General features: G+C 32.8%; 1 protein-coding gene across 1 annotated transcript; it reads left to right on the top strand.

Moving 5' to 3' along the window:
• The first annotated feature begins 2,310 nt into the window (after window positions 1-2,310).
• Window positions 2,311-11,059, top strand: LOC119834175. The gene is made up of 3 exons (XM_038358477.1): window positions 2,311-2,439; window positions 9,003-9,142; window positions 9,977-11,059. The coding sequence occupies exons 1-3, from the start codon at window positions 2,401-2,403 to the stop codon at window positions 10,395-10,397; spliced, it is 600 nt and encodes a 199-aa protein (XP_038214405.1). The 5' UTR covers window positions 2,311-2,400; the 3' UTR covers window positions 10,398-11,059.
• The last annotated feature ends 3,345 nt before the right edge of the window (window positions 11,060-14,404 follow it).

Raw genomic sequence — 14,404 nt, 5'->3', positions numbered from 1 at the left:
ATTTACCGCCATCATGTGAGTAGTAGTAGAATTGATAATATTTTTAAAAAGGCAATTCGTATATTTGTAATATTCACATTACAATATTCATTTATAAACCGATTCTATAATACTGGTAATAATTACTAACAAACTTTTGTGTAACCATCTGTATATATTGTTTTAAGAGGCATCTAGTGTTTAGTAGCTGAACTTCTTGAAAGAAAATCTTGTCAAATTATTTTAAAGTTACTGTAATTTATGTGTAGATGGTATGTTTGTTAATAATCAATAGCATTGAAAGAAGGTGATGCGTTAATAAAATTAATATTTAAAAGGTCAAAAATTTAAATTTATTGTTATCCGTAATGGTAGGTAATAAAAGCATTGAAAACACTGTCTGTGTTTTGTTCAAGTTAGTTAAAAAGGATCACATTATAAAGCGAATTTAAATAATTGCAATCGCCTTTGGGTCGAAATTTTTGTTTATCTGTCGCTTCCAATACGAATCACGGTATGATTATTAGTTTTCTTTAAATATGATTATATTTATTAAAATAAGTATACCATCCTCTTTACTTATAGGTAGGGTAGGTATAGCACAATTTATAGGTATGCCGTAAAAATAATAAGTTGTTTTGGTAAAGACGTGATGGACCGACACACAAACTAATACAACTAGGTATAGACAGTATTGAATCCACATAATTACTTAAAAAAGTAAGAGACCATAAAAATTCTTTCACCAACACATTAAATCCTAATTATCATAAAAAATGTTATACAAAAAATTATTTATTTATTTATCAATGAATGATTTAATGTAATAAATTGATTTGCACATCACGACTCAATGGAGGACACAGTCGTGTACAGTGAGTAGTGGCCATGTAACGGAAAATCCTGCACCAGCTTTTTCCCGCGGCTTCGCTCGTAGTCGAACACACAAAAAACTTCTTCAAAATCGATCCAATTTAGGCGGAGTTAAATGTCAAACGCATGTACAGAACAACGATATAATACTCATGTAAAGATAGTCCGTTTTCATTGAAATATTTATAATTTGAACAAATTCAAAACAAACGTGAATAGGACTTTCTAATTAAGCTAACCTAGGTCACTATCACTTAAAATAGTCTATTGATTATGTAAAAACAGCATCGTTCTTGGTTCTTCTCTAAATAAAGACAATAGAATATCGTTGTTAGGTAGCTATAATGACGGAATGAAACTTTTCATTCTTTGATAAATGCTAATCACTACATTGAATAAAACAAAGTCGCATTCTCCGTCCCTATGTCCCTATGTATGCTCAAATCTTAAAAACTACGCAACGGATTTTGAAAGAGTTTTTTAATAGATGGAGTGGTTCAAGAGGAAGGTTTATATGCATAACATCTAATAAACTAATCCAAATTTAACGCATGCGAAGCCGTAGGCAAAAGCTAGTGTTAAATAAAAGAAACATACATATACGAAGAAAAAGCACTACACAACACACATTATTTGATGTAAATGTGTTTGTTTATTTGCATATGACATCATTACTATGAACGAGTACCTACTTGTTTAATCTAATTAGTTTTTAATCTTGTCTCTGGAGAAAACTTTTAACCGACACCTCAAAATTGAGGGAGACAATAGCCCAAGTGGAGTTATTATTATATTAAGTATCTGTGACGATACAGCGATTTTTGCCGCTAATTACTTACGTTTTTTTAAACTTTTTTAATGTTATTGTTTTATATTACGAGTATATAATGTTCGTATTTAATGTTGTTTTTTAATGTTAGGTGCCGTAAAAAGTTAGACTAATAACCTTTTTGAACTGCATTAAAAATAGTTTTAAGGATGTTATTGTAGGCAGGATACTGATTTTTATTTCATGATTAAGAATTCGGATTTTCTACTAGGTTTAAATAGAACTCTTATAGTAGCTTCAATTAACGTATATGATACATTAAAATATAAAATCAATGTCAATGGTAATAAATATAAATTAATTTTTAGTTTTATATAATACGAATGTTTTGTTCCTAATTTTCTTTCAAGAAAATCTAACAAAAACAATTGATCCGCGTCATTACGCCGGACCGTGTCAAAATTTTCTATTCGTCAAAAAACCTTTTATTTACTTATTGTAAGTATAGCAAAAAAGATTTTTCTATCGTAATTATTTTATAATCTAACATTGGAATACATTTTAAAACGATAATTCACTGATTTCGTCACACAGATAATAAATTTTTGTCACGCCCGCGTCGTATCCCATTTTCCCGCTCATCACGGCCACCCTACGGATCTATAGATCTTCAAGCTAAATCACTAGTGCATCGATGTGCGTAAGCGCAGCTCGCTTGTTTCGATTTTGGCGGTTTAAGCGCAGTAAGAGATTTAAAATAATCAAAAGGATCTTTCGCAATGGATAAAATCATTAATATCGTTGTTTTCGGCTTAATGGTAAGTTTTAAAATTATATTGAATTTATAATTTTCTGTATGTGCTAAAAATAAACAAACAAAATTAAAATAGGAAGTCTAGTTGAATGTATAAATGTTTGAGTTTAAATAACAACAGAAAAAAATGAGTAATTAAGAAAATGCTTCAGAGAATCTATTAATATTACGATTTCTTTGTTTATTGCTATTGACTTTAATGAAACATAAAAAATTAATTAATTATAATTAATTATTATCGTAATAAAATTGTACATCATTAAACATATTGTGCACATGTAAACATATATGTAAAACATTAGTTTTCATTTTATATATTGTATTAAATCTGATATTATAATTATATTGGCGGTTATGATCAAAAATTTCTGCAATAACCCAATTAATACAATTAAGCAGGTGATAAAAAAGCTTTAGATATGCAGCTCGTTTCAAACACATAGGGTACATTTTTAAAAGATATTTATAATCCTACATCCTACTAATATTACAAATGCGAAAGTTTGTAAGGATGTGTGTGTTCGTTTCGTTTCTCTTTCACACAAAAACTACTGAACCGATTGCAATGAAATTTGGTACGTAGACAGTTGGACAACTAAAATAACATATAGGCAACTTCTTATCCCGATATTCCTACGGGATACGGACTTACACGGGTGAAACCGCGGAGCGCAGCTAGTACTTTATAAAGTCCGATGAAAGAGCCCTTTTTAACTCTTTTCTCGGTTTCTTTAATTAGCTTCATCTGTATGTATGTATTTTTTAGACTCGGTTTTGACCCACTTTTAATGAATAGATTTAATTCACACTACGCACACTTATCAAGGATCGGTGACAATGCAATAATTTCATGAGTTTATCGTATTATCCTGATAAGGATAGTTAGGATTAAATAATTTCCCTATGTATACTCTGAATGCAAGTGAGACAATGTAGCAGTGTGTTTTCTGCTTTTTATAACTATATCGGTCTCTTAATGATATAATATCGTTTATTGGAGGATTTTTATGATATACTAGCTGCGCCCCGCGGTTTCACTCGTGTATGTCCGTATCCCGTAGTAATATCGGGATAAAAAGTTGCCTCTTTGTTATTCCAATTGTCCAGCTGTCTCCGTACCAAATTTTATTGCAATCGGTCAAGTAGTCTTTGCGTGAAAGAGCAACAAATATACACATCCTTACAAACTTTCGCATTTATAATATAAGTAGGATTTGTATACCTACGGAGGTAACGTTATACACAATAATGGAGCTTATATATCAGAATAAAACAAATTACTTATAGAATTAATAGCATTTTCCCACTGATCCGTCCACATGTGAAACTGGACGGCACACGATTGCTAACTTTAAATGGGATAAGGGTAACAGGAAAGAAGAAAAGGAATTGAAAGGGTAAGGCTCCTTTCTGGCTCCTCCATTCACTGAAAAAGTCCCGTGCATGCATGCAACAATGCAATTCACTAAGTTGTTGCTAAGTTTAATATTATTAAGCGTTTCGCAAATCACTAAGGTCAAATGATGAGTTAGCCTTCACTTAATGTCAGATAGCTTAAAATATTAATAGAAATAAAACCTTTAGTTAAGATTTTTGTCTATGTGTCAGTCTGTTTATTCCGTCTAATATAATTGTTAAGACTGCCAGAAGATGTAATAAGGAATAACTTGGACCACTTATTCTTCCAATATTCTCAGGGATATTATATGATGTACATTGGGATTTAAAAGAATTATTATAATTCTTGTAGTATTTTACATTCGTGATACGTGCAAATAATTTAAACTTATTTATACCTACTTCACTACATAGCATAAAACAAAGTCAGTTTTCTGTCCCTATGTTCCTATATGCATGCTTCAATTTTTAAAACTACGCAACGGATTTTGAAGGGTTTTTTTCAATAGTAAATTCAAGAGGAAGATTTATGTGTATAATAACGTCTATTAAAATACTGCGAATTTAACGCGTGCGAGGCCACAGGCAAAAGCTAGTAAGTGATACAGATTGAAATTTATGTGACGTTGTGGGGGTAAGACTTTAATAATTGTTTCTCCAGAAAAAAGCTACGTTATCTGTGAGTGTGATAGGGTATCCCGGGTCACAGTGACGGGCGGGTAGTTATATAGCGGACGGATACCCGGCCCGTCATTATGTGCGATATTTCTATTTCTATTTAGTTAATAGTATAATTTAAATGGGGCTACATGTGAGGCACTAGCTTATAAATAAAAAGAACCATTAATCCGTTCACCCAAAGTTATGAGAGAAAACACAAATAACTACAAACGTTGAAATCCTTATTTTTTGAAGTCGAGTGTTCGGTTCCGTCTACTGTCGCCAGGGTACAGAGAAAGATTCACTAAACCGATATTTTCTTTTATTTAATGATATTAAACTAAGAATTAAAAGAATGCATTCGTTTACACAACTCATAATGATTTATTATTTATGCGGCAAACTCTAAAGTATTTTGGGATATATAATGAAATTTCTTAGAGGTCGTAGGCCTTGGCGAATCATTGCATAAAAGTCATAACACGAATCTAATATAAAAACACATAGATAGTCATTTTATTAATAGATTGTCCAATTAAAGAAATGTTACGCTAAATTAGATCATACAAATATGTTGTATTATCACTTAAAATAAAGTATGTATATTGCAAATGTCACATGTTTTCTTATTCACGGTGAAATATTATAATCGATAACAATAATTATAAAGGAATAACTTTCAAAAAATCACTTTCTCCGCCTGCGTATGCGCATGTTTCATGCGAAAATGTAAACTTGAAATTACAGTCAGTTATATAATGGGTGAGTTTTTGCAGCACCGTGACCAGGCATTGCGGTCAATGACGCTAAACACTTGGTTGGCCATTGTGACTTGGCGGTTTTTTGTGGAAACAGTTTGTAAACAATCCTCAGTCGAATCCTCCTTTTTTAAGGTCGGTTATCTATACAACTATTAACGGCAAAAAGCTTCCGTATTCTGTTTTATGTATTCATTGATATAATATTTAATAATAAAGAATCAGGATTACAAAAATAATAACTATTGTTTATGTATTTTGTACCTACAAGAATATGTTAATAAAGTCGAACCTAGGGAGTTTCGATCGGCAATCAAAAATTATAAAATCTAGACCAACGATGCAGTTATTATGTAATATTTTAGTGCCCAAATAGTTTACATACTAGTATCTATTAATGATCATTAAAATTATAAGAAATTAGATTCATTTGTAAGACATATTCCCATTAATTATACTAAAAACGCATCCAATACTTTCAATAAATCCTACAAATATTATAAATGCGAAAGTATGTAACGATGTGTGTGTGTTTGTTGCCCTTTTACGCAAAAACTACTGAACCGATTGCAATGAAATTTGGTACGTAGACAGCTGGACAACTAAAATAACATATAGGCAACTTCCTATCCCGATATTCCTACGGGATACGGACTTACGCGGGTAAACCGCGGGGCGCAGCTTAGTATTTTAACAATTTCGTCTGTAAATCGCATGTATACTTGTTTATTGAACCATCACATCATTCGACATAATATATCAACATTTATACAATTAAAAATCGGTCAAGTGCGAGTTGGTTTAGTGACACTTGATTCCGTACAAGTAAACTGAAGAACTTAATGGGTACAAAACAATGGCTAATCTTGGCAACCTTTTCTTAGCCTCTCTTTTATTAGTTTTTATAGCGGCAACAGCAATACTTCATTATAATTAAAAACTGTCTAACTATCTACAGGAACCGTTCATGAGACGGTGATAGACTTCTTGGCCTGGTGAAAGACGGACGGAGAATTAGGTCAAGGCAAATTTTTAGCCTATAGTATTGGGGTCCCGTTTTGCCCCTTGGTTATGGAACTTTAAAAACAAAATCTCAACCGTACTTCTATGGAATAAAGAGAAAATAAATAGAGTTAATAATAAAAAGAGATAATAATTACGAATAAAAAACCACACGAAATCCACAAAAACCTATAAATTATCGGCATTCTCAATTGTTTGAACTTCCCCTAATAATTTAATTAAATCTCCCGGCACTTTTCATTATTTGCGCCTGGCAGATTAGAATCGATTGAGGCCCTTTGATGTTAAGACGTGGGTACATATGGTTTTGTTATATTGAGATAAAATATTAATGTTAGTATTTTCTTGTGTCTGGTTTTACGCGTGTATAACATATAGAAATTAAACATTTTTTAACGTTTTTAAACGCGATTTATTCATTTAATATTATTAATCCGACGGTCCAGTCTGGTCAAGTCTCCCGGTGACCACGCTCGCTGTAAAGTATTCGAAACGTCGGGTTAATAATATAATGAGTAAATCGGGTTAAAAATCCGTTAAAAAGTTTTTAATTTCTAAATATTAATGTTGAATGTTAAACCTGAGGAAAGACAGTTTTCTAATATGTATACAATGTAAAACACTATAAATTTTTATTACACATCCGTTTGATTTGATTTGACGTCATCAAATCAAACAAAGACGATCCAGCGGAATAGTTTTTTTTTCCGATTTATCCTATCGTCATATTAATATTCATTATGCAAGAAAACCAATGCCACTTGGTCCCTCCTTGTACGGGACTGTAACTGATAGGCGGCTCACGTAACAATGGAGGTCACGACACTGCCTTAGCTTTATTGCACTATTAATACATTTATTATTTGATATTGTTTGTTTTATTGTTTTCTAGTTAGGGAGAGTGTCATTGACATTTTAAATGGTGTGAGATTCTGTTTGTATCTTAATTCACGATCATTTTGAAACTGTTTTATTTATATCAGTGTTCGTTATTATCGTTTGAGTTATGAGTACGTTTAACGGGAGTTATTTTTCTAAAGTTGTCTGCCATTTATGCAAATCGAAATTATCTTTATCGTGCTTATCTCAGGGCAGATTTCAAAAATTCTATCACCATACGTGATTCCTGTATCCCTGAGTGTTATATAATTGTGCTATATAAGCTATATAATATGTGTTTTCGATGGGCCATATGTGTAGACTGCTTGTCATAAATAAATTTACACCACTTGTCGAAAGCTGTAAAGTTAACTTACATAAATAATCTCGCAACTATCTCTCCGACTATGATGCTTAACTATTCAGTGCTCGATAAGCCACGTACAAACTCAGTTATTAGTTGACGAGCTTGTATCGTATAATCTGAGAGCTGGCGGGCGGGGCACGTTTGCGGTCTAATGCGGATAATAATATTCAATATTAGTTGTTATTTGCATTGAATTATAAATAAATCCTTTGATACCTTGGATTAGTTACGTTTCATTAGTTTCTTTGACCGCAATGAAATAGCAGTGCTATTTATTATGGCAAAGATTGATTCCCGGAAGTCCTTTAATAAGTCTATATACACAAAATTATTTTACATTACTTACCTTGATGACCGAACGCCCCCTTAGTACAGTGTTGGGCGAATGAACGTTGAACCGAAAGGTCCCTGGGTTCGATTGCCGGTAGGGATGCACAAAATGGTGGGTTTTATAAAACTTCAAAAACATGAAAAAAATATACATTACCATGCGACAATGCAGCATAGATTCGATTGATGCATTGAAAAGCTCTTTCCGAACTGGTAAACACTTCCGAACCTAAGAACGGCTGAACGGATTTTAATGCTAATTCTAGGATTGAGATATTGTTTCAAATCAAATATCTTGCCAACTCTTCGTAGAATCATTCGATCGTAGAATCTCAATTTACTCTATTCATAAACACAACAAAACACACAAGTTTACTCGAAAAAATATATTTGGGTATATTTTATTTGCATTCTGGATAGGATATACTCGAAATACTGCTCAACCGATTATAAGTTTATTTTAACATTAGAAAGCTTTATCTCTATTTTTTTAAATCTTTTATTAATTTCCCTTGTATGTTTGTATGTAATGGACAGCTTGGAATCTGTGGGCCAAAATCGAGCCTCAAGGATTGGGGACAATAAAATCATTTCATGAGGTTATCTTATAATTTTTATTTTGAGCGCCAGGATTTAAAAAATCCTTACGATTAATATTTTTCCTTACGTAACACATACATATTAAACACATACATCTAAGCATATTCAAACTAGGCGTTCGTCCCGGCTCGGCCCGGATATCAAGATTCTTTTTATTCCAAGGGAGCATTTAATCGAGATAAAAAGTATCCTATCATCCAAGTTAGCTCATAACTATCTATATACCAAATTTCAACAAAACCCGTTACGTAGTTTCAGCGTGATTGACGGACAAACATCCAAAAAAAGAAACTACAATATTAGTAGGATATGTGGACATATCCTACTAATATTGTAAATACGAAAGTTTGTAAGGATATGTGTGTGTGTTTGTTGCTCTTTCACGCAAACACTACTAAACCGATTGCAATAAAATTTGGTACGTAGATGCTGGACAACTGGAATAACATATAGGCTACTTTTTATCCCGATATTCCTACGGGATACGGACTTGCGCGAGTGGAACCGCGGGGCGCAGCTAGTATTATAATATTAGTGTGATATAAATTACAGATCCAGCATGGCTACTCCCGGAGTATGCCCGAGGACTCCGTGGTGAGTGACTACACAAAGGAGGGCAGTGGTCCAGGGCTGGATGTCTACCAGCAGATCGCCAACAACATTGCTGAGAGGATCACTTCACCCATCTACAGGTAGACTGAGAATCTGCGCTGTTTAAGTACTACACAGTAACTCTGAGTTTCTTTTGCCATGTCTTTCCAAAGCTTTTGACATCTTTATTTCCTTTCTTTCTAAGCATTTTACTATTACCATAAGGATGTTTTTTTGTGTTTGTGGCAATACACGTATTTTTTCTATTTGTGTATTTATTTCTGAATCATATGGACAAGATGAAGAAAAGATATCACTTATTTGTGTGGCTAACAAAAGAATATTGTAAAATGATTACAGTAGAATTTAAGGTCGAATGAAATTCTGTAAAGTTGAAGTTTATTACAAACTATTCAAAAATGAATCAGCAACGGAAATAAGACTCAATGAATTGAGATTAATGGGAATTGATAAGATTTGGGATATCGAAGTATCTGAAATCAATATGAATTCAGAAACGAAGCATTTAATCTTTAAGAATAATATTTAATTTTATATGTTTAGACGATGTCCGATGATCCTGGTGCGTTCCTTAGGAGATCCCAGGATCCCTGCTTTTGTTCTTTGAGTTTGGCCGCCGAGGAGGTTTTAGTGGGTAGAAATCCCACATGCTCCACTTTTCCCCCAAAGCTAGAGCATCTTTGGAAGATTTCCTCCTCGTTAAAAAAAAAAAAAAAAAAAAAAAAAAAAAAAAAAAAAAAAAAAAAAAAAAAAAAAAAAAAAAAAAAAAAAAAAAAGACGATGTCCGATAACAGAAGAATGTGCCTATGATTCTACTCTCTCCACTTCTTACTCCATTTATCGTTTTGAAGTTCTCAAATACTAATAATTAAATGAATTTCCATAAACAATTACAATAATATTATCCTCCTTAGGTTTCTTGGCTACAACAACACAGAGAAAACAGAAGTCACAACCAAAAAACCGTGGGAGAAAGTGGAAATACTCGAAACGCCATCAGCAAAGTCGCTAGCACCAGTGAGCAACGACATATCCAAAGACAAAGACGTAGAGGAGCTCTCCGATGAAGCAATAAAGAGAATAGACAAGAAACCGGAGAAAATCACATTATTCTCTAACTACTTGCCACTTGATAAGTTGGAACTGAATGATACACAAAGCGACGATGACGACTTCGATAGCTTCGGTTTTGATGATGTAGAAAGCGATGCAGACCTCAAGCCTCGTGAGCAAGGACCTTTTGTTTTCATATTGGAGCTAATTGGTAGTTTTATACAGTTGGTGTATGGAGCAGTCGTGTCGTTTTTTCAGAGAAGTCCGGCACAATCTAGCTAAAGTTTAGGGTTGAATTAATGATTGTGGTAAGAGTATACGGTGCTATATTTAGTATTAAGATTTAGGTAAACCTTTAAAATAATGGTATAATTCATATATGTCACTAAATGCATACATGATTATTCAATTAATACAAAAAGAATCAGTAAGTGAAAGTCGGTATCCACAAAGATAAATAGAAAGGTATTATAATTTTAAAACCGCATGTCAAAATAAATAAAGATTTTGACAACAAATTATAGAAAATTTATACGATATTGGCTGACCCAGCAAACGCTGTTTTGCCTTACTCTTATCATTCAGGGATTGAAAGATGTTGGCAGATTCGCAGACCTACCCGATTTACACACGATATTTGGTGCAGCCGTTTCGGAGAAGTGTAGAGATTGTGTTTTCCAGTATTAAAATGTTACTATGGTTTATATAGATACATATTAAATCTGTCTACGGTTCATAGGATATAGAGTAGGTAATTGAATTGAAAAGAAAATCCGCCTTTTTTGAAGTTGGTTCAAAATTGTAATTTAATTGTAAGTGTTTTCCAGTCTAGTGATCTAACTAATATAGTATTTAATTATGAATTGTAATGTTGAGTTAGTTGCTATTGAGAATAGTCATTAAATGGTGCTGAACTATGTGCCATTTATTCCAAAAATATTTATATAGATTTATTGTAGAAATAAATAATTAAAATACTGAATTGTGGTGCTTTTACTGTGCTTGTGGACGATAATGCCTTTATCATCGTCCAAGACCCCAATTTCTAACTCCATTTTTAACATTTTCGATCATTTCGATTTGGCGATATATCAATAGAACCTTTATAAGGTTTTACCTATGGTTACACCTTTTTTTGAATCCTCTTTGATTTACCCCATACATACTATTGTATTCACATTTGTCTGGTAGAGAACGCTTTGGCGCTAAATCGCACTCTATGTTGTATATTGCTGTTCATTAATGTTCTCAGTATTTTTAAAATTTACATTTGAAGTTCTTGGACTTATGTTTGCAAATATTATAAATGCGAAAGTCTTTGTTTTACTTGTCTGTTTGTCCGTCTAGCACGTCGCAACTGAGTGAGTTTAAACTACCTATGATTTTTGGACTGGTGATGTTGGAGGCTATAGAGGTAATTTACATCTTGGTAAAACATACCATTCTCCTGGGAATTCTTATTGACCAGGCGAGCGAAGTCGCAAGCAATAGCTAGATTTTGTATAGTTTATACAGTAAACGTTAAATAATTAAAGAATATAAAAAAAAATTCTAACATGTAAATATCCTATACATATGTGTATAAATATTTATGAAAATAAGGAACTCAAGAATTCGAAGCTATGAAGAATACGTAGAAAACTATTCCATAATTATTTTAGATGAAGTTGAACCCATTTATGTCCATTATTTTCTTATCTACAACGTCCTTTGAATCCAGTTCATGTTAAAGGAGGTATGAATTTTCAATTTGTATTCACGTAAGGGTGAAAATCCCTTGAAACTTCACGAGCGCCATCAAAAGATGCCTTTGATGTCGTTCTTAAAGAAGACACCGGAAAATGGCATTTCTTATAATAATGGAAGTGGTGAAGTGTTTATTTCATGCATAAATTATTAAAATAACGACCTTAGTCAGCGGATTGTATGTTATTATACTTTTGAATATGTTATGCGAGGTTATGTTTAGAGTTTATGGCATAAAATAGGCATTCTGGATTGATTTTTATAATAAATCGGGAATGTACTCACGGTTTTTACTTGCACAAAGCATTACCAATTTAATGTTTAATTGACATCTTCTAGAACAGAAATCATGAAATCATGAACCACGTTTCCTTTTCAATTGCAGGTACGCACGTATATTTGAAAATTGGCCTCTTTAGGTTAGAAAGTAAAACAAATATGTATTAAGTAGGTACTACTATATACTACTATATTATAAATTATAATGAACTCAAAACCAACAACAAATAAAAAAAAGTCACACAAAGGCTGCACATGAAAAAGAGATAAGAGTCATAGCCTATTATCATCATCAGCCCATATATTTTCCCACTGCTGGGACACAGGCCTCCTATAAGGCTTCAGGTCATAATCCACCACGCTGACCAAGTATGGGTTGGCAGATTTCACATGTCGTTATCACATTTTTGATTTTCAGACATGCCGGTTTCCTCACGATGTTTTCCTTCACCGTTTTGAAGCAGTGGTGATGTGTGTCACATGTGCAGATAAATTGAAAAAAATCAATTTATTTCCTGCACGCTCGCCTGGTCTCGAACCCCGACTTATCGATTTTGTCCGAGGTCCTCACTACTGAGCCACTGCCTGTACAGACCTAAGTTTTGAAAGCACAAATGTAAAACGCGTGCCTAAAAGAATTAAAGCGACAGCTTCCATAAATCGATCATGTATTGTTCTTCTTGTTATGAGATAAACTTTAAATCGAGTGGGTTAATGTGTTCGGAATTGTAGAACAAGTTATATACTTGAAATAGCTTTCTGCCCACGCTTTGCTAGTGATTATTTGTAACCAGAAATGGGATAACCATCACACGACAGTTGTTCTTAGAAACTCTAATATTATAACAATTTATATGTCTCGAATATTCAATATCGCATTCACCTTTAGAACAATATGAAGTTGTTTTGTATTTGAAAATAAGCAGACAAAATTACTTTACTTTTATTATACAACTTGTTTGAAAAATAACGTTTTTGACAGAGAAATTCAAGTAAATAAATTCATAAAGAGCGTTTACACCGAATTCAGTTTGAAAAGGTCACAAGTACAGCACATGCCATGGGATTATAGTCTTTCATGCGCTCATTAGGTCATTTGGAGTTATGGCTTTGATGGAAGCTCGCGTACAGTTTTTTGTAGGCGTAACTAACGTAAATTAGCTACCATATACTTTCTTTTTCACAGAAATACGCTAGTGATTAACTTTCGTAATCAAAACTCCCAACATTTTGAGCTGTAAAATAAATTAAGACACACAAATAGCTATCAGCAACCTCTTTATGGAAAGCTCGAGAAATCATATTATCTGCATCTGAATTGTGTGAGTTATCAAATATCGTAGTAAGACTGGAGGACTTTGCAGAATGAAGCTCTTTAAAGAGACCATTTATGTATAACTAGCTGCGCCCCGCGCATTAATCCGTATCCCGTAGGAATATCGGGATAAAAAGTTGCCTATATGTAATTCCACTTGTCCAGCTGTCTACGTAACAAATTTCATTGCAATCGGTTCAATAGTTTTTGTGTGAAACAGCAACAAACACACCCCTTTACAAACTTTCGCATTTATGATATTAGTAGGATTTATGAGCAAACCCAGGGTCTTCACAAAAACTTGTCTCCCCTGAGTTCTTTTTTATCTAAAATCTATTTTGGCCGGACTCTAAATAAATGTTAAACCTACATCTCAACTCTCAAGTGACATTGTTTCTTGCAATCCGAATCCATTAGACCTTTTATAAAATGCTAAAACAACGAAACTAAATGTTAGTTTTTATTAATGGCCTCTACGCTCTTTATTTTTAATAAAAAACAAAATTGAAAGTCAATGGAGTTATAAGTGAATCAAAGTAAAGTCCTGTGTCCAATAATGGGATATGGGGCAGATGATATATATCTGTTTGACTGATAGAGTTTCTTTTATGCACAAAGTGATCCGCCTTCTGTCAGATATTTTTTTCTTAGTCCATTGAGGTAGAGTCCATTGTATTCTACGAGGTCTGATGATGATGAAAAAAAAAAGTTTCCTTCTGAAAGAAAGATCCAGTCCAGATCCAGATCTTTTGTGTAAATAGGGAAATAAATAAAACAACATATTTGTATACGATATATTTAATATTTATTATACAAAGAATAAGAGATCTTGTATTGTTAATTGTCATTATTGTATTTAAATACGCAGCAATAAACAAAATCTTATTTTAATAAATGCTGATTGCATTGACTACAATTAATAAATCTATAGATAAATTGACATTTTGTG

Source organism: Zerene cesonia, chromosome 2 (assembly GCF_012273895.1).
Source record: "Zerene cesonia ecotype Mississippi chromosome 2, Zerene_cesonia_1.1, whole genome shotgun sequence".
Classification (NCBI taxonomy): domain Eukaryota; kingdom Metazoa; phylum Arthropoda; class Insecta; order Lepidoptera; family Pieridae; genus Zerene; species Zerene cesonia.
Note: the sequence above shows the minus strand (reverse complement) of the source record. Positions and strands in the feature narration are given on the sequence as shown.

Bases quoted from the DNA above. Each gene is read 5' to 3' on its own strand.
- LOC119834175 (XM_038358477.1), top strand. From the start codon at position 2,401: ATGGATAAAATCATTAATATCGTTGTTTTCGGCTTAATG. The intron at 2,440-9,002 runs GTAAGTTTTAAA...TATAAATTACAG, and splicing joins TCGTTGTTTTCGGCTTAATG to ATCCAGCATGGCTACTCCCG. The intron at 9,143-9,976 runs GTAGACTGAGAA...TATCCTCCTTAG, and splicing joins ATCACTTCACCCATCTACAG to GTTTCTTGGCTACAACAACA.